This window comes from Bidens hawaiensis, unplaced genomic scaffold (assembly GCF_021521415.1).
Source record: "Bidens hawaiensis isolate Kalapana, Puna unplaced genomic scaffold, B.hawaiensis_p1.1 tig00001961_1, whole genome shotgun sequence".
Classification (NCBI taxonomy): domain Eukaryota; kingdom Viridiplantae; phylum Streptophyta; class Magnoliopsida; order Asterales; family Asteraceae; genus Bidens; species Bidens hawaiensis.
In genome coordinates, this window is record NW_027491109.1 from 3,067,469 (window position 1) to 3,088,460 (window position 20,992).

The 20,992-nt window shown below is 42.9% G+C and overlaps 1 protein-coding gene and 2 non-coding genes across 3 annotated transcripts; 2 read left to right on the plus strand and 1 right to left on the minus strand.

Annotated features, from left to right (window-relative positions):
- Positions 1-2,511: 2,511 nt before the first annotated feature.
- On the plus strand, positions 2,512-2,585 carry TRNAV-AAC (transfer RNA valine (anticodon AAC)). Its single transcript has one exon. It is a non-coding gene; the product is annotated as a tRNA-Val (tRNA).
- An 11,393-nt stretch (positions 2,586-13,978) lies between these two features.
- On the plus strand, positions 13,979-14,052 carry TRNAV-AAC (transfer RNA valine (anticodon AAC)). The gene has a single exon. It is a non-coding gene; the product is annotated as a tRNA-Val (tRNA).
- A 3,168-nt stretch (positions 14,053-17,220) lies between these two features.
- On the minus strand, positions 17,221-19,390 carry LOC143604101 (protein LEAD-SENSITIVE 1-like). Its single transcript, XM_077080687.1, has 2 exons — positions 19,219-19,390; positions 17,221-18,124 (listed from the first exon to the last, which is right to left on the minus strand). The coding sequence occupies exons 1-2, from the start codon at positions 19,310-19,312 to the stop codon at positions 17,592-17,594; spliced, it is 627 nt and encodes a 208-aa protein (XP_076936802.1). The 5' UTR covers positions 19,313-19,390; the 3' UTR covers positions 17,221-17,591.
- Between the last annotated feature and the right edge of the window lie 1,602 nt (positions 19,391-20,992).

Genomic DNA, 20,992 nt, shown 5'->3' on the forward strand with positions numbered 1-20,992 from the left:
GTGTAAATATACACCGGCTTGTAGTATTTTTTTTCTTTTTTTTTTAATGTTTGTTTATCGGGGATCATGGTCGTAAAAATCGTGTCTAGGCGACGAGTATTCAACGAGTAATCCCCGCTATGCCGAGTTCTCGATGAGCCATCCCCGAGTACTCTCCGACTAAGGCCGAGTACTCCTAACTACCTAGTCGGCCGCCTAGGGTTCGCCTAACGACTTTTGCAACCTTGCGTGGGATGGACTTAAAGTTTGGCTTTAGCGTTTTCTTAGAAAACCATCACTTGACAATCGTTGAGTTACCACAAAAGCATAACTCTCACGTAACACACAGTGAGACGGAAACTTGGGTGGGATCGAGATTCGAACTGACAATCTTATACAATGTCAAGTTCAAATCAATTATTATCTTAATCTATCAAAAGTGATACATGTGAGGATCAAACATAGGTCTCCACGGGCAAACGCAAGCCTTCTACCAAGCCTTTGAAATAGTATATTGTAATTTGTATAATGTTTTTTCTTTATTTAAAATTTTATTTATAATTTATACTTAGAGAACATAGGAGGGGTGTTACGGTGTAGGAAGAGTATTATGGTTGGGGCCAAATAAACAAAGTTAACAATTGGAAGAAAATCATTGTCGGCTTCGAGGCTAGATTATCTTTATGGAAAGCTCATTCTCTAACAATTGGAGGTAGGGCCACTCTTACCAAATCTGCGCTCGAGAGTGTGCCGATCAACTATTTCTTGTTATTAAAAAGTGTCAGTTAAGGTCATCGAATATTTAGAAGGAATTATGACAAGGGGTTCTTTGTGTATGCGCCGCTGGGGCATCCGGCTCCACCAAGGTTCATTGGGTGGATGGGGTTGTGTGGCTCTTTTCAAAAAAAAAAGGAGGGCCTTTGGAGAATGGTGGTCACGGTTAGTAAAAGCTTCACCAGAAGTCATAATTTGGAAAAACGTTGGTAAAATGGTAAATGACTTATATCAGACTGATGTTAGACTCCATCACTTGATTAAAGGGGTGGCGGGTGATGGCAATGACATTTGTTTCTTTGGGGAGCATTCTCAGTTAGGTCAATTATGCGTATTTTGGTTTCTTTCAAAGATGTAGTAAGTTATTTGTCATGAAATGGAGTTAGTGGGTTGTTTAGGATGAACATTTAGGTTCACTCTCTCAGGTGTACATGTGATTTGTGACTTGGGTTCTGATTAGATGGAACACATCTTTTCAGTGTGTCTTGTGGCGTCGTGATGTGCATCATATAATGTTCGGTGTAGGGTGCCCCCGATCTTCGTGTTCTTGATGAGACATCTGTTGAACCTTCATGAGAATGTGGGCTAGAGTATGGGTGTGGTTTTTAACCGTATCCGAATAACAAGCCCGACACGAAGCAACCCGAGACCGAATTACCCGACCCGAATAAACTCTTAACCCGAACCCAAGAATAAACATTCGGGTTGCTATTTGGGTTAAAATATCCAAAATCTCAAATAGTTGGTTCTAATGTTTTATAATCATAGGGTTACCAAAGGTCGCATGCTCTCAAACTCTTGGCTGTTGCATGTGTACACATTAATATTTTAGTTGAGGGATGCTCTCTTCATTCAATTCACAATTTAATTTTTCAAAACCCTAAGCTCATATCATAATTACACTCAACTTGGTAAATTCAAATCTATTTCAAGGTATCACTTTAAATCTTGTTGTTTAATTAGTCTGATTAATGATGCATACTGCTGTCATTTTTTGATAAGTTCCCATAATACTTATCAAATTTTACGTTTCAAACATTTTATTTCTATTAAGTTTTGGAATTATGTAGGTTTTGGATTTTGTTATAGTTAAATATGGTTGTATGTTGAAATTGACTTGATTATGGTTTTATGAAGGTTTGAATGATGGTTTTATTTATGATCTTGTTAAAGGTGAATTTTTTGTTTAACCCAAAACCCGACCTTATTTGGGTCGATTCGTGGGTCAATTTGCTTTGAGCTCAAACCCGAACAACCCGAAGAACACCCCTAGGTTAGAGCATTGGCGAAGCTTGGACGTGAGAGCTCTTGGGGAGGGAGGGGGGGGGGGGGGCAGACTTAAAATGTATATAAAAAATCATAAACATGGGTCGGGCTCAATTATTCGGTCAAAATGAGAAAAATTACACTACATATAAAAAAACTCGGACGAATATTTACACTGGTACACAAAAGGGGGGGTCACTATCTTCGCCATTGCTTAGAAGTATTAACCAGGAAGTATTTCATGATATTGTCATCATAGATTGTTAGAGATTATGAAAAACAGGAAACAGTTTCATAAAAGCAAGGAAGTCAAGATTTAAAGAATCATTGACGACATCAAGATTTTAGTGTTCTTATGGTTTGAAAATAGATTGAAATGTAACATCATTTATTTGCCTAGTTGGTGTAATTTTGTCTTCCTGTTTCCTCTAGTTTTTGAGGAGGCTGCTGTTTTGTGTTTATGTTTAGTGAATAAAGTTGTTAAATCAAAATGGTTTCGTGGTGTAGTTGGTTATCACGTCAGTCTAACACACTGAAGGTCTCCGGTTCGAACCCGGGCGAAGCCATAATCCTTTTTTTTGAATCTTTTTAATGTTAGCAATACTTTGTTGGTTTATGTAGAGAACCAGAATATATATAACAATTGGCATTGCCATCACATGTTAAATGACATTGTCAAATAAGAACAAGGATCCAATCACACTAAAACAACAGAAACAATTAAAAACCCGTCTCAGATTACAACTTTTGGAACAAATCCCGAGTCTTTTATAACAAGAATAACAATTGGCCTCAACAGCCATAAACTTATCGATTACATGATGCCGGTTACCTTCCAAAGTTTTCACGAAACAATGCTAAATCTTCCACCTGAACCTTTTTAAAATCATTTCGCACACTAATGTCACTTTTATATCTGTCCCAACAAGACCACCCAATATTGATCTCTAATGCGAGTGGAATCGTGGTGTGAAGAAACACTAATCGACCCCGGGCAGATTACGGATAATCTGGGGGTTAAATAGATGTTTCCCACGAGGGTTAGGTCCGGCAATATGGTTGTTCTGATGACCTGCAAAACAGACACCGTGAGCTCGTCACTGAGAAGGGGGGGGGGGGTACCTCCTTGTGACCACCCTCCGGCGTGAGAATCAGACTAGATTGCTCTTGAATATAAGTGTATATTAAGAGAAATAGCTAGAGAGAAGATGATGATACCGTTCCAAGGTGTTGGAGTATTTATAGCCGAAGGTAGGTTTCCAAGCAGGTACAGCCGGCTGAATAGTATTCCTGTTCTACCAACTGTGGGCTACGCACGTGCCATGCTGATGGTTGGTGGGTAGGCAGCGGCTGATAGTGACCAGGCCGGCCGTGTACTATTCCTTTTCCACCAACTGCAGGCTATGGACGTGCCCCGACAGGGGTTGGCGAGTAGGCAGCGGCTGATAGTGACTTTAAGTACTAGAGCGTGCTGCCCGTCGTACTGTTGTCAGTGAGCTGTCGCAGCTTTGGTCAGTTCTTTTGTCCATACCTTGGCAGGTACAGTACAAAAGATCCTCCAGTATCGTACGGACTGGCTCATTTGGGCGGGAGAATTCCCGGCTTTGGGCGGGAGTATTCCCGGCTTGCTCATTCCCTCTTCAGGTGACATTACTGAATTATTTGAGAGTTAGTGCCTTGTGCGTGTAGCCTTGCTGCGCGGGTAGCCTTCCCTGATGGCTAGTATCCGTAGCTGCGGGAACAGGCGGAGTACGTCACCATTGGGAGGCTTTTCCAGCGGGAACAGCTTGCGTACTGCGCGTAAGGACGTCGCGTCTCTGAGCATGGTTGGTCCTGCGGATCCAGTTGGTCTTTGCGCAGACGTCCCTCGAGTCTTGCGAGTTCAACTGCGCAGACGTCTCTTCGAGGTGAGTCTTGCGGGTCCAACTGAGCAGACGTCCCTGTTTAAGGTGAGTCTTGCGGGTCCAACCGCGCAGACGTCCCTGTTCAAGGTGAGTCTTGCGGGTCCAACTGGGCTCTGCTGGGACCTACCTCTTCAAGTCCCCCCAGTCCAATGTTCTTCTCATGAATTGTTAATAAGTGAGGTGAACTTTTGGACTTAAGCAAGGGGTTTTGAAAAGGGTTTAGTTTTAAAGTTTTCCATGGGGATTCTTCCCGCGGAAGTCCTAATGTCACGTGCAGAAATTCCCGACTTTTCTGCTTGATCTTTGGGTATGATGCGGGTAGGTCTGTAACCTCCTCGCAAGTTAGGAGCGTTGAGTTCCACTTGTGTAGATTCTCCATGAGGTTTTGGTAGTTTTGAACATAGTGATCAATTATGTTAAACAACCAATTCCATCTTGGAGCTTCAAACAATCTAGTTCTAAACGTTCCCGCTATGCGGGGATGTTATTTCCGTTTCCGCAAGCATGACCCAGAAGATCCTTCTTGGTTTCAATTCCCTGCGGAGTGCTAAGTATGTGAAGGGTTTTGCCTTGACACTGTACCCGCACTCGTCTTATAGTTACTTTACTTCCAAGGTATTCCTGGCGTCAATTCTCTGCAGGTGCTAAGTATGTGAAGGGTTTTGCCTTGACACTGTACCCGCACCCGTCTTATAGTTACTTGGTTGCCGATGTATTCTTGGCTTCAATTCCCTGCAGGTGCTAAGTATGTGAAGGGTTTTGCCTTGACACTGTACCCGCACCTGTCTTATAGTTACTTGGTTGCCAAGGTAAGGGGCATAGTCCCGCTTACTTTTGAATATTTTTGAATTCTTTTTGAAATTCGAAGAGTTGGTGAAAGGATAAGAACAGTCCAACTGTTGAAGGGACGTCAGCGTGGTCTGACGGTTTCTTCTGACAGTTTCAGGACGTGCATGAAGTTATGGCGACGTGACAGTTTATGGTCATTCCAGACGCTTTTTCAGGCGCGTGGGCGCGAGTTTTCGGGCGCGTGGCCGCGAAGTTTACGGCGCACGTCCTATCGACAGCTGTTGTCAGCTTGCATATTCCACGTGTCATAGTTTCATTGCACCTGCGCTTTTCCGTCTCTCCCGCATTAAATTCATCGCATTCATTGCGATGAGTATATAAAGGGAGGAGAGGATGCATCTCAATTCACAGTTTCACTTCATCTTCTAAGCGATTTCCGGCGAATACTCTAACTTTTCCGTCGAGCATTCTCCTGAAATCGTTCTTCTTTCCATCCTCCAAAACATGTCTTCTACTCATGATCTTGAAGTTACTGCTGAAGAGTCGGACGTGTATTCCAAGAACCCGACGTCCACTTCTGATAAGGACGATAAGAGTACTGCTGGCGAGTGCCAGTGTGCTCTTCCCGTCGACCAGTATCAGTACATCGTCAGGAAGTTCATGCTCGAGCCTTTCGAGCCTGAGTTCCCTGAGCCTCACCAGACGGTGTACGATGCCCCCAAGAGCAAAATAGGGGTGTATGCTGCATTCTTCATCTATGGGAATCTCAGGTTCCCATTGACGAAGTTTGTATACCGTGTTCTAGAGAGACACGGTGTGCACCTGACGGAGGTACACCCAATGGCGATCGCCAAGATCCGCCATTTTGAATGGGTGTGCCTCATTCTGGGTGTGGAGCCCCATGTCGACCGCCTGATGACCTTCTACTCCTGGAGGTGTATCCAAGGCTGGTACACTTTGGTCACCCGGATCAAGGGTTTGAAGATCTGTGCTACCGAGCGCAGTCTTCGGTCTTGGAAGCGGGAGTTCTTCTACATCTCTGCCCGTGTCGTCTCCATAGCGATGACATTCAAGAACGGGAGAGCACTTCCGAGCTTTCACGCCTCCAACTACCAGGAGGCGGAATGGTTTTCCAAGATTTCCCGGATCCAGACTCCGGTTTACCGCTTTGCGGAGTCCGGGATGGTTATGATCGGGATGAGCCGGGTGTGGAAGGATGCCGGGGCAGAGGCGCCACAGATTCCTATCGTCCTCGAATACGGTTTGAACTCTATCCCTTACGGTATGCTTCATATCTTTTTGCTGATTTAGGGTTTTTCTTCTAACTGTTTCTGTCTATTTTCAGAGGGAAACAACTTGCAATCTCTTCTGCAGCCGCGGGAGAGCGGTGGTCCCGCTCGGATGGGTACTCGTGCTCTTGATGAGAACTAGTTGCCCATCCTTGAGCAAACTGCTGATTGGTTTGTGGAGGTCTACCCGCCGGGCCACGAGATACTGAGCGCCACGCGGCCAGGTAAAATATTATTTAACCCTCGCCCTCTCAATGCTCAAACCTCTGCTGGAATTCCTCTAATTTTGTCATCTTCTGATGAGGAATCCGCAGATGGTCCTTTCTTCGCGAGGAAGAAGGCTGCTGGCGGGAAGGGCAAGGCGAAGGTTGCCTCCACTGCCGATCAGGGGAACCGGTCTGAGTCGGAGACCGAAAGTGAAGAGGCGGCGGGGAACCCTGGTGATGGTGAGACCACTGTCCTGGAGGTTGAGACAGCTGTCACCTCCGATCGGCCCAGCACGACGACGGTGACCGGCGTGAAGAGGCCGGCTCCATCGGGTTCGTCCCCGCCTGTCAGAACCTTCAAGCTCAAGAAAACTCGTAAGTGTAAATTAATCTTACCCGCAATTCTTTTCGCCATTGTTTTTAATATCGTCTTCATGCAGGCGTGGATGCTACTGCATTCCAAAGTGATGCGGGGAGGAGCAGTTCTGGACCCATGACGGTAGGTTTGGTCAACCTACCCGAGGCGATGACCCAGGCGGCTACGCCTGTTTGCAGTATTGGTTCAGTTGCTCATCCTGTTGAGGCAACTATTCCAACTGTAACATCATCCCCGCTGGCTGTCAGTGCGATCTTCACGGAATCCTTCACTGAGCCGGCGGTGATTGTTTCCGCGGGCTCCTCCGCAGCAGCGGCCACAGTTGTAAGTTCACCTCCAGTGAGTTCACCTCCGATGGTCTCTACCGCAGCGGCTTCAACCGTGCCTCCGGCACCGGCGACTACCTCGTCCCCGGCCGGTTCAGCAGGTGTGTTCGGGGCTTCTAGCCAAGCTCTGCCTCCTTCCCATCTGCCTGACCTCTTGGATGGTTATCCGTTAGGTTCGGGTGATGGGTTTGGCGGCTACCGGCCTGTTGTCGACCCTACAGGTGCGTAGGGTTATTTTGGCCTTTTTATATTTTTATCATCTTTTCCTAACTGCTTTTTGTTTTTGCAGTGTCGGATTCGAATGAGGTGTATGTTCCACGGTGGAACATCCGCCGGGGAACAACCCTTCGGACGGCTGTGGACTGCGTCGAGTGGGCGTGTCACGCGGCCCCAAGTGGCGCGTTGGGGGAAGCCATGTCTAGCTACCAGGAGGGTAGGCTGACAAATGAGCCTCGGATTCTCCTTGCCCGGATGCAGCCGCGCGTCGAGTTGCTTTGTCATGAAAACGACAAGTTAAAGGCTGCGTGTATCCAAGAAGTGGCTCAAGCGCGGGCTATCCGGGAGGAGAACAGGAGACTTTCTGCAATTGCTGCGGAGAAGGAAAAGGCCTTCAAGGCCCTCGAGGTTGAAGTGCAGGCCCGGCTCGAGGCCCGTTCCAAGGCTACCCAAGCTGTTAACGAACAGCTTCGGTTGGCTAAGGAAACTGCGCTGAACGCGACCGAGAGGGCCACCAAGGCTGAAGCCGTTGCTGAACTCTGCGCGCCGAAAATGAGGAGCTTAAAGCCAAACTAGAGAGGTTTCAGCAGGCTCATGATGCTTTGGCTATGGAAGACGCCAAGAAGCTTCAAGAGATCTTGGATCAGAGGGGTATGCTTGACCATACTGAGCGTAAGCTGAAGGGCGTTGAAGAGGCTGCTGCTAAGGAAGTGTTGCTTGCCAACCTTAACAAGAATGAAGCCGAACGCGCCCGTGACCTAGCTCAGGCTGCCCTCCAAGAAGCTCTGATTACCAAGGATTGGCTTCTACGAGAAGCGTTGTCGCAGGTATGCGTAGCTTCATAATATCTTTACGCTTTTCTTTGTACTTAGAAAAGGTTTTGATACTTGTATTTTTTCTTCGTGTAGGTTGTGCATCGAGTCTTCACGAATACATCTTATGACGATGCCATGAGCGCAGCCCTCAACGCTTCTCATGAGGATGGGGAAAAGGCTGGCTTCCTGCTTGGTCTAGGGTTTGTTGAGAAGGGCATCCCGCCTTCCAACTTCCCTCTATATGATGTGGATACTGAAGCTGCTTATGACCAAGCAGTGAACCAGTATGCTGCATTCCCGCATCCGGTAGTGGAGAAGGTGAACGAGATTGCTGCTGCTGATGATGGGCTAACCATTCTCAAGACTTTCCTTGAACCGCCACAGCCAACTGATGGTGCGGGTACAAGTGGGTTTGGAGGTAGTGGTCCTGAAGTTTGAACCTTGAGATCCCTTCCCACTGTTAGGATAGATTTATATTTCTGTAGGCGGGTAGATACCCGGCCATTCTTGTAATGCTTGATTTTTTTATGAAATATAAATGTTTGTGCGGGTAGGACCGCCAATTTCACTGGATGACTTGCTTTATAAACGTTATATGACTTGCTCATGCATATTATAGCTAAATTTGGCACTTGTTTTGCCGCATAAACAATATATGATTCGCTCGTGCATACTTTACTTTAACTTAGCAATTTTCCAAGTGTTTTGAATAGGTTAACCGTTCGACGCGCGGTTGTTAATAGGTTAACGTTCAGTTTCCTCTATCATGATTGTGCGGGTAGGACCGTCACTTTCATTTAGTGGGATGACCAAACTTTACCTATAACTGACCTGCGTGAAGGTTTGCCATTTTTTGTGTTTATGCGGGTTTTGCTGCCGTCCACACGCAACGACGTCTCCACTTATGCGGTGAATACCGGCATCAGTGTTTTGAATAAGTTAACCGTTCGACGCGCGGTTGTCAATAGGTTAGTGTTCAGTTTCCTCTATCATGATTGTGCGGGTAGGACCGTCACTTTCATTTAGTGGGATGACCAAACTTTACCTATAACTGACCTGCGTGAAGGTTTGCCGTTTTGTGTTTATGCGGGTTTTGCCGCCGTCCACACGCAACGACTTACTTCCCCACTTATTTATGCGGTGAAAACCGGCATATCAGTGTTGGATAAGTTAAACCTTTCGACGCGCGGCTGTCAATAGGTTAAAGTTCAGTTTCCTCTATCATGATTGTGCGGATAAGACCGGCACTTTCATTTAGTGGGATGACCAAACTTTACCTATAACTGACCTGCGTGAAGGTTGGCCGTTTTTTATGTTTATGCGGGTTTTGCCGCCGTCCACACGCAACGACTTACTTCCCCACTTATTTATGCGGTGAAAACCGGCATATCAGTGTGGAAAGTTTATAAGTAAAAATGTAAGATCATCAGCGTCAATGTGATAAGGAGAATCATTTCCATTAGAAGTGGCTCTGGGCCTTTTCTTTACATGTTTGGAATTGATCTACATGCAGATTGTGTAATTGAGCTCCCTTCCATGTTCTTGGGATGGGAGTGTCATCGAGCCTTTCGAGCCGATATGCACTTGGTTCGGAATCTCGTTGTTTACGCAGTATGTAGTCTCCAACATTGAAGCTGCAGCTTCATTCGTGTTTTTCCCAACTGGGGTTCAACACGCATTAGCCTTCTCAGCGTTCATTACGCCACGAGGTGCGTGAGCGTCCCATCTCTGACAAATGCTTCGACGATGTTCTTCAAGTCTAAGCATTCCTCGGTGGTGTGGCCTCTTGTCCTGTGGAAGTCACAGAATTTGCTTTGATCAGCGTTTGGACGCTGTCGGATAATTGGAGCCTCTGGCCATGGGAGCCTCTCAGTGGCGAATATGTCGGTGACGCTTTTGGTGAGTGGCGTCCATCTGGAGTTCCGGTTCGACGACTGCATGTTGTCCTTTCCGCCTAACCGAGGGTGCGAGCCGGATGAGGTGTCAAAGTTTACCCTTGACTGCCAAATTCCTAGCTTCCTCTTTTTGTTTAGTCGGGCGGTAAGGACGTTGTTTTCTCTTGTTTTCTGGGTGTAGAGGTTTGTGCTTTGGGGAAGATCTCTACCCAGTTGCTTTTCCGTTTCCGCGAAGCGTTTAGCTGCTGTCATGATGGCATCCCATGTGGATGGCATGCCGTCTTTACCCGTTAAGGTGCAGATGAGCTCTGGATCTTTCGCGCCCTGGATGAAAGCAGCGCGAACAAGATCTTCGCTAATAGCGCACAGACTCAGCTTCTTTGAGTTGAAGCGAGTGATGAAGTCTAGCAAAGATTCATCTTCCTCTCGGATGCAGTTGAGGATCGCCTATTGCTCTTCAGTGTACTTTCTTTGTTGACTGAAGTGTTGGCTGAACTTCTGTTGGAAGTCTGCCCAATCGTAGATGTGGTGGACCGGTAGACGGTCAAACCACGCTCTAGCCCCTCCAACCAGCGTCATCTGGAACATATAACACCACGTGGGTTCCGTCCAGTTGCTGACGGTTGCCCCCGCTATGAATCTGTTCAAATGATCATCTGGGTCAGATATACCATCATAAGTGCCGATGTTGGACATCTGTTTGGCACTTCTCGGGGCGATTGCTTCCGCAATGTCCCTTGCAAACTTGGATGTTCCCGCATTTGCAGCAGTTGGTCTAAAGGTTATGGAGAAGTCGCGTGGGTTTCCCCCCGCGTTCCTTGGTTTGAAGGTGTCTCCGAAATTCCTTCTCGGTTGGAAGTCCGTTTCCTTACGCTTCCCTTTTGCCCTATGGCGAGGGTTTGCGTCGGTGTCGGATTCCTCCCGATCATCGTCCGAGTATTCGCACTCACTGCTCATGTTGAGCTGTTGTCGAGTGCTTCCAAATTCGTCAGCCTGTTGGATGGAACGTAGGTGTTCGTCCAACTCAGCTTGGAATTCCTTCTGTTGTGCTTCCGCCCACGCTTTAACTTGTTCAAGTGTTTGGCGGGGGAGCCTCGTATGTTGTCTCTGCAACTGGGCATTGGTGAATCCCAGGGGATGATTGTTTACTGCACTTGCCCCGGCTCGGGTAACCGGGGTAGTGTTCGTAAAATTTACTGCACTTGCCCCGGCTTGGGTAACCGGGGTAGTGTTCGTAAATATTGTGTACTCGCCGGTGTTCCCCCCGGTAGCTGGGGTTGTGGTTACCGGGGTTTCTTGGTTACTCGTTGGCCTTGGCAACGGAGTAACCTTAACCATCTTTCCAGAAGTTTGAAAAAACTGAAAAAGAATAAGTTCTAGCTTTTATGCACGGATGGCGCCAATGAAGAAACACTAATCGACCCCGGGCAGATTACGGATAATCTGGGGGTTAAATAGATGTTTCCCACGAGGGTTAGGTCCGGCAAGATGGTTGTTCTGATGACCTGCAAAACAGACACCGTGAGCTCGTCACTGAGAAGGGGGGGGGTACCTCCTTGTGACCACCTTCCGGCGTGAGAATCAGACTAGATTGCTCTTGAATATAAGTGTATATTAAGAGAAATAGCTAGAGAGAAGATGATGATACCGTTCCAAGGTGTTGGAGTATTTATAGCCGAAGGTAGGTTTCCAAGCAGGTACAGCCGGCTGAATAGTATTTCTGTTCTACCAACTGTGGGCTACGCACGTGCCATGCTGATGGTTGGTGGGTAGGCAGCGGCTGATAGTGACCAGGCCGGCCGTGTACTATTCCTTTTCCACCAACTGCAGGCTATGGACGTGCCCCGACAGGGGTTGGCGAGTAGGCAGCGGCTGATAGTGACTTTAAGTACTAGAGCGTGCTGCCCGTCGTACTGTTGTCAGTGAGCTGTCGCAGCTTTGGTCAGTTCTTTTGTCCATACCTTGGCAGGTACAGTACAAAAGATCCTCCAGTATCGTACGGACTGGCTCATTTGGGCGGGAGAATTCCCGGCTTTGGGCGGGAGTATTCCCGGCTTGCTCATTCCCTCTTCAGGTGACATTACTGAATTATTTGAGAGTTAGTGCCTTGTGCGTGTAGCCTTGCTGCGAGGGTAGCCTTCCCTGATGGCTAGTATCCGTAGCTGCGAGAACAGGCGGAGTACGTCACCATTGGGAGGCTTTTCCTGCGGGAACAGCTTGCGTACTGCGCGTAAGGACGTCGCGTCTCTGAGCATGGTTGGTCATGCGGATCCAACTGGTCTTTGCGCAGACGTCCCTCGAGTCTTGCGAGTTCAACTGCGCAGACGTCTCTTCGAGGTGAGTCTTGCGGGTCCAACTGCGCAGACGTCCCTGTTTAAGGTGAGTCTTGCGGGTCCAACCGCGCAGACGTCCCTGTTCAAGGTGAGTCTTGCGGGTCCAACTGGGCTCTGCTGGGACCTACCTCTTCATGGTGCCAATCACAACTCTTTGAACCACTGAATCAAGAACGCGACATGATGCATTAGCAAAAAAATTCACCTGACCACTGCCTCCGGTAGCCAGCTTGCCATAAACCAAAAGGCCTGTCTTGCAATACAAAGCGAAATCCTCACAGTTGTTCTTATACACGTCATAGTTTCCAAATCCGGTTTCGGATTTGAGCATATAAATGGCTCGATGGATCACATCTTGGGGTGGGTTTGATGGTTCCATGGTGCATGTGTTGCCTCGGATTTTGGACATATATGTCCATTTGTTCACACCATATTGATATAAACACAGTGACCCGGTTCCAATGAAGCAATTCAAACATGAGAGTGTTACTCCACTGTCTGGTTGATGAAATCCACAGGTGTAAGTGCATACACATGAATTAAAATCACAATTTTTTCCTCATTCGGGCTGTGAAAATCCAATGTCCATAGAGGTGAAACTTGAAGATGGAACTAGAAGACTAGACGATACGTTCAATACAGAACGAGCATTTTCTTGATCGCACGTGAAAAAGATATCCTTGTTTTCACAGACGTAAATACCTGTATTGAGTAATGTATCACCATATTTAGAGATCTATCAGAAAAAAAAACACATATATATTTAAAATTTTAAAAATAATAATAACTAGCTTTCACAAAATTTGTCAATATTAGAGACTTTATTTAGATACAAACAATAAACAGTACTTAGTTTTGAGTGGTTGGAACTTGGATGGAGGCTAGCCTATTACAATCTTTTGATGATAATATAATCTGTTTTGGAGTTGCAAATAAATAATCTGATTCTGTATAGCTTATCCGAGAAATTGTCCTAACACTCATTTGATCATCATTTCAAAATGTATAAGCAGTTTAAAGAAGCAAAATCCCAAACACACACGTTAGCCTCACAACTATAGTCCCAAAACAACTATACTTGTATTTTCTTGGAAAGCTGGATTTTAATAATCGTAACTGTGACCTATTGGCCGATAATAATAATCCAAACTTACACTTTGACCGATGATAATCCTAACTTTCACTTTTGTTGCAGATAGCAATCCCGGTAACATAATCATCATAGATTTTACAGTCAATTTACATTTGGTTTATACTCGACCCACTTGTGAGCCTTTTGCTTCTTGCTTAAGGTTCCCTTGACTTTTTATAAAATTTAGTCTTTCAAAAAAAGAAAAAACTATATTCCCTCTTTCATGGGCCCATTTGAAGTATTAAGAAGGACAAACATCTGCTGCAGCTTTCATGCATTATTGAATCAAATTATGATGTATTAAAAAATGAATATCAGATTATACTTTAATTTAATGTTATGGATACACATTTTAATGTAACCATCCCAACATGTGCAGAGTGTTGGAGAGAATAAAAAGAAGGTGAGACTCATGTTTAGACTTTAGAGTATTTATTAAACTGTTATATTGCCTTGTGGTTAAATTTCACAAGACAATGATATCCATTATGAATTGCGGTTTCGCTAAGTTTCAACCAAAAACAATGGATAAAAGAGGGGTTGAACAATAATTAATTTCCACAATGTCAATTATAATCATATTAATAAATGATCCTGACTGATTACTTTACGATGCATGATATTAGCTCTAGTCTAACCTGAAATATGTAATTAATACAATTAAGTTAAACAGAAAATGGTTTCGTGGTGTAGCTGGTTATCACGTTAGTCTAACACACTGAAGGTCTCCTGTTCAAACCCGGGCGAAGCCAATTTTACAATATTTTTTGCACATTGTTAGTTTGACTTATCAATATTAGGGGGTGTTTGGTACAGAGAATTGGGGGGTGAGAAATGGAAATGGAAACAATTCTCTTGTTTGTTTACGAAAGAAAGAGGTGAGAAATGGAAATAAACCATTTCCATTTCCCTGATTTCTTTTCTCTAAAAAAAGCGGAGAAACCATTTCCATTTCCCTGGTCGTTTGTCGCCCCTGTTTGCCTACTGTTGTCGGGTTCAATTTCTGAACCCTAATTCATCGGCGATTTGAACAGACTCAACCATCGGCGATTTGAAAACACTCAGCCGTCTGTGATTTCTATCATCGACAGCTTCCATCAGGCGATTACCGGCGGCGGCTTCGGTCAAATCTATTGTCGCTCAAATCTCTCTACATTCGAACAATCAAAATCGTTGGTTAGTTTTATTCAAATTTTGCATTGCTGAAACCTAAATCAGTGATCTATCTGTTTAGCTTCGTTTGTATTATTAGGTTTTCGAGAATTTGAGGTGATGAAGCTTCGTTTAGCTTGAAATTGAGTTGAAGTTGGATGTAAGTTATTAAAACTAGCATGTGTATGTTTATGCATTCATGATGTAGGTTTAATTTGCTATTAATTTAACTTATGTAAGGTTTGATTTATTATTTAAACATAATTTAATTAAATTACATTAGGTTTGAGTTCTTATTAAACAATAACCAGCTATGATTATTGTTTGGATGATTTAGATGCACAGTGGTTGATGAGTATGATGTATGATTTAAGTAGTATAAGATTTTATACATGTTTCAAATGCCAAAGATTCTTTCAAGAATAGCTGCTTATAAATATGTTAGAAACGAACTAGATGCATACATAAGGTTGGTATTTGCTTTATGTGCCAATGACATGTTGATCAATTAGTGTATGATTAATTTAGTATAGGTGATTTATATGAAGTTTGAAGTGTTATCGACAACAAACTATTAGATATTTGTTCATGTTTGATGTATTGAAGTCAAATAATTGATTTGGTGATCTTTTAGTCAGATATTTGTTAATTTTTTGATTTCCGATTAGTAGTAGTGTTGTATATTGATCGATGGTGGATGTATAAAAAGACCATTGTATGTTGAATATGGGCAGTAAGTACATATGTGTTTATATTGTCATTGTATGTTGATAAAAAGATGCTACAAATGTAATTTTCGTTCATTATTTTCTTTTTTTTGTAGATTCAGTAATCAAGGCACGGCTTCCCGGATTATTTTTTCAATTTTGAAGCTTATGTGGTCTGGTGCATGGCAAGGATGCAAAGATGTTCCTAAAGTGCACAAAGAACGATTGTTTGAGCGATTTCAGGTGTGTACCTATATAAGAGTCATCCTCTGTTTTATGCAGGTCTGACTATATAGTTATAATTATAGTGTATTTTACTTTTAATTAGTCTATTGTGTACATTTATTAATAAGTGATTTTTTGTAATGTTACTTTCAATGGGATGAAAAAGGGAATGCTCAAGTTTACAAATGTTGGGAGAGGTGCATTGCTGGAAAATTTGGTAATTTGTTGTGTAGGATATGAAAAGCTGCCATAGAGATGGCAGCCAAAAAGGGCTTAGAACTTGGTGATGATATGTCGGTTCTTCTTCCCTTTAAGCCACCATGTATGAGAAGAAAGTCATGGGAAAAACTGGTTAAGATTTGAAACACTCGCGAATGGAAATTAAAAAGTAGTAGAAACAAAGATAACAGAAAGAAATTGACCCGGGGTAAACATACTCTTGGATCACAAACCTTGGTGACTTCCAACCTAAAAGCGGTAAAAAACATTATCAACCTCTTTTAGCACATATACCATTTTTTACTAACTTATAGATATTACTTTTGTAGGCTAAGATACTCGGGCGTGATCTTGCATTTCCTGAGATGTGGAGGCAATCGCATTGCAAAAAAGGAAGGAGACCATTGGACAAAATGGCAGAGTGTACCAGTACAGTATTGGAAGACTCCGATTTGGAAGAGAATACTCTAGAACATGATTTGGAAGAGAACTCTCAAGAACAGCTGGATTGGGTTGATGATAGCTCATATGAAACTTGGTTCAATGGGATAGTTGTGTATGGTTGAAGTATGTTTTGTATGTGAATTGGTTTTAACTATAGTTGATGTTTTTTGCTTAAAAACTATGCTTTGTATGTGAATTGGTTTGATCAGTGCATATTTTGGTTGGAATTTATGCATCTTTTTATATGTTTTTTATTTTTTAATAAATATTTGTTATGAAAAAAATACTTGTGCTAATGATAAAGTTGATATAATTCTCTGTTTATTTTCTATGTACCAAACAAGAGAAATGATTCTCAGCTATATTTCTCTACTGAAATCTCTGTACTACCAAACAGAACAGTCAATTCTCATTCTCCAGACCAATTCCCTTTCTCTGCAATTCCATTTCTCTATTCCATTTCTCTACAATTCCATTCTCTGTACCAAACACCCCCTTAATTCTCATCTTGCATTTGTAGCAATCACAGTGCATCCTTTAAACCAATACTTGTGTTTTATGTAGATTGAGTCCGGAATCATCGGAACACCTAATGCATGGTGCATTGTAGAGTTGCGAAGTGGATTTTGGTCTATTGTCCACAAGTGGGTCAAATTACCGGGTTCTTCAAGCTTTGAATCACTTAAAAATCTACTAGACTACCCGACGAAGCTTGAGAGAGGCAAAGAGGAGTGTTTACTAATACAAGCAATCTCTTTTGTAACATGCTGGTTGATTTGGAGAATGAGGAATGATATAATTTTCAAAAACTGGTCGGTCTCAGTGGATAAGGTAGACATTAATATCAAGGCAAATTCCTATCTATGGGTGATGAACAGGAGTTGAAGATCAGATGTAGATGCGAAGATTGGTTCATAACTTTGTTAATTTCCCTTTGTAATGCGCTTTGGTTGCTTTGTTGTTGTTCTCTTTTTGTTAATTGTATCTCTAACTTTCGAGCTCCCTGTAACTTGCAAGTTGCTCTTTTTTCTTTTTAATATATTGACCTTTAAAAAAAAAACTTAAGATTTAAGGAGAATGATTGATTATTTATCAATGCAGAAACAAATGTATAAGAATGTCACATGTACAAAAAAAAACCTAAGGTTCTTAATGTAGGCATCACATACAAAGTCAGTAAAGGTAAATCATACTGTTAAAAATCAAGTCATAACATCACAAAAGCAATATAGATAATCAAAAACCCGTCTCATATTACAACTTCTGGAACAAAATCCCAAGTCCTAACACAACGTAAACAATAACATCAATTCGGTCACACGACGTGTGGCAGTTACATTCCACAGGCTTGTTAATAGCCACGAGAAATCATAAACGATTCAACACCTTCCACCCGAACATTAACAACATCACCTCGAACACCAATGTCGTTATATCTGTCCCAATTATTCCACCCAACTGAGGCAGCTACTGTGACTGCACTCGTAGGGGCACAAAACACAGCCTTTTGAAGCATATGAACAACAGCGGTGTTCAATGGTACATTAATGAAAGATTTTTTTTTTTTTTTTCACCTGACCACTGCCTCCAGTAGCGGGCTTACCACGTATCAAAAGCCCTGTCTTGCAATACAAGGCGATATCCTCACAGTTGTTCCTAACCACATTATAATCTCCAAACCCCATTGTCTCGCCCAACAAATAGACGGCTCTATCAATCACATCTTGTGGTGGATCTGATGGTTTGATGGTGCACGTGCCACCTCGGAGTCTGGTGAAATGCATGCATTTACTCACTCCATACTGATAGAGGTAGAGTGATCCAGTTCCAATGAAACAATTCAAACACGAGAGGATTGCTCCACTGTCTGGTTGATGAAACCCACAGGCGTAACTGCATAAACACGAACCAGAATCGCAATTATGTCCACTTTCATGTAGCGAAAATCCACCGTCAATAGAGTTCAAACATGAAGATGGAATTGGAAGATTAGACGACAAGTTCCAACCAGATTCAGACTTGGCATTTTCTTGATCGCTCGTGAAATGGATAACCTTGTTTCCACCAACATAAATACCTGTATTACCATAATCTAAGATCCATTAGAAGAAAAAAAACTAAATAACTATTTAAGAAGACCTTTGCTTTCACAAAATTTGATCAATATTAGGAGCTCCTATCACACCACCAGATATCTACCTAGAGCTGTTCAAAAAGCCCGCGGCTCGTGGCTGGCTCGAAAATAGCTTGAAAAAAGCTTATAAAAGAATAACGAAAATAAAGCAAATAAATTTATAAATTCTCTAGTTTATAAAATTTATATAATATGTATGTTAAAGTTATATTTGTTGTATTTTATATATCAAAATTTCTAAAATATAAAATAAAAAAATAATTAAAAAAAAAATTAAAAATGAAAGGAGTCCGGCTCGACGAGCTTGAGCTCGGCTCGAGCTTTATACGAGCCGAGCTCGATTTTTCAGCTCGTTAAAGAAAACGAGCCGAGCTCGAGCCAGCTCGATTAAGTTCGAGCTCGAGCACACTCGGGCTCGACTCGTTTACACCCCTATATCTACCATTACGCAATATTGGTATGTGCAGGTTTTGAAATGGCGTCACTTATCTTCTTCAATTCTTTGTAAATAAGTAACGCATTTCAAAACCTATGAATACTAACCTAAATACGACGATGTGAAACCAATAGCATTTGTAAACTCAAACGATTAAAATTAAGTGACTATTAGTAAACAGGCAACAAACTACGCCGCGCCCCTTTTTGAATAGCAAAACCGATTCTACTAAAACAATGCTTTGGTTCTTAGGGGTTGAAAGATTACTATGCACGACCCGTTAAACCCTGGTAAGAAAATCGACACTCAGGGCTAGAAAACCAAATGTGAGAAACACGTGTTGATTCTCTAAACAAGATTTCTCGTGCTTAGCAACTTTTCGTGATTCCGCGTTGGATGCAAATTTAAAACAGCAAACTTAGAAAAAAAAACAACATAATTTTTTGCCCTAATTAATTTGATAACTATGTCTGGTTGATTCCAAACTATAACACGATAGAGTTGATAAACTTAGAAAAGATAATGTGTATTAAATAGTTCAACATGTATGAATAAATTAGGGACATAATCCAGAAGCAAAGATTAAGTGGTACAGACAGACCGTGGTGGGCATAAGTGAATGCAGTTCGCCAGGTGTAAATGTGGTCTCCGGGCTTGATTTCATTTGGATCAACTCGGTGAGAAACATAACCCATTATTATTATTATTATTATTATTATTATTATTTTTTATGATATCCCGATTGATTGTTCGGAATTTTGATTCTAGGGTTTCCAAGACACGTGGCAAACACATTTAATTGGGAAGATTAGAAAAATAGAGGTAACGTCTTCGACTCTTGGGCCCAACGGATTTTTTTACAGAAAAACTGAATTTAAATAATCCAAAAGATATTTGACTATTGGTAAATGGTAAATATAAGGCTGAGGGGTGTGGGGGGCGCGAGAGGGGGCGCGAGTGGGGGCGCCAGCCAATAACATTGTGACGTGTGGCAGAGAGAGAAACTTGATAAGATGGGTGTTGGTTGTGGTGCTCGCGCCCCGGGACCTGGTGTGGAGGGGCGCGAGAGGGGGCGCGAGCGGTTTATTTTAACATTCCCAAGCGAGTTAAAAAGGTGTAAACACAAATATTATTGTTCAAACCCACCCAGGGTGTCCAGGTTCATCCTCCCAACAAAGTTAATATATTAATCACCATTCCACTAAACCAACTAACCCATTGTCTTGTTTGTCTTCCTCATTCTTCCTTCCAACCTGCATCAATGGCGGCCATGACCCATCTTTCAATCAAAACCCAATTTCATCCCAAGACCCACAAAACCCATTTCAATTTCAAACCCAATTTCTCAAATTCGACCACTTTAATCTCATTCAAACAAAACCCAGGTGAGCTGCTGATAACCAACTCAACCCCACTCTATCTCAATCTATTCTACACTTTCTTTCTTTCTTTCATAGATAGATACACACACATATATATATATATATATATATGTATCTATCTCTCTGTACACACATATATATGTATCTATCTCTGAAAAAAAAAAATTTATAATAAACAAAGAGCCCAACGGCTCTATTTACGCATTCCCAGACCTCCTTCACGCTCCCCCCAGCCGCTAGCCCATCCGCGCCTGCCTCTTTTTCCCTTTCGCGCCCCTCTCGCGCCTCGGTGGTGTGGTGCTCGCGCCCCGGGGCGCGAGCGGCTGGCCTCTTGCGCCCTTTCTCGCGCTCCACACCCCTCAGCCTAAGTTGTAGTTAATGAAACTAATGGTTGCTCCGGTGCGTTACGTCAGACCGGACTGGTTAACATTTTTCATATTTTGAGTGGAGAACTCGAACATGGACACAAATATGGCAACACGGATACCAGGGCCGGCTCTAAGGGAGGTACAAGTGGTCGACGGACCCCGGCCCGACATCCCGATAGGCCCGGATTTTTTTTAAATATATATATATATATATGGCCAAGTTATTCTACAAAGGGTAACAAAAATGAGAAGTATGAGAAGCCATAAATAATTGACATGTGTCAAGTGGGGACCAAAAGAAAAATGGTATAGAGGTAATTGTACACATTTTCTCTCTCCACATGCAAGGCACATGTTAATACCCTCATCATTTTAGAACGTTTATAACTTTTTCGTATGATATTTTTTAAAAAAAAATCATCATAATAACAAGCGTTTTTTATCTTTAATATGAGTATGATTTTGTTATATAAATTTAAAACAAAAATCACGTCATTGTGTCTTTTCGCACACCATTGTGTCTTTTTGCTTATCATTGTGTCTTTTCGCACACCATTGTGTCTTTTTTCGTCATTGTGTCTTTTCGCACACCATTGTGTCTTTTTTCGTCATTGTGTCTTTTCGC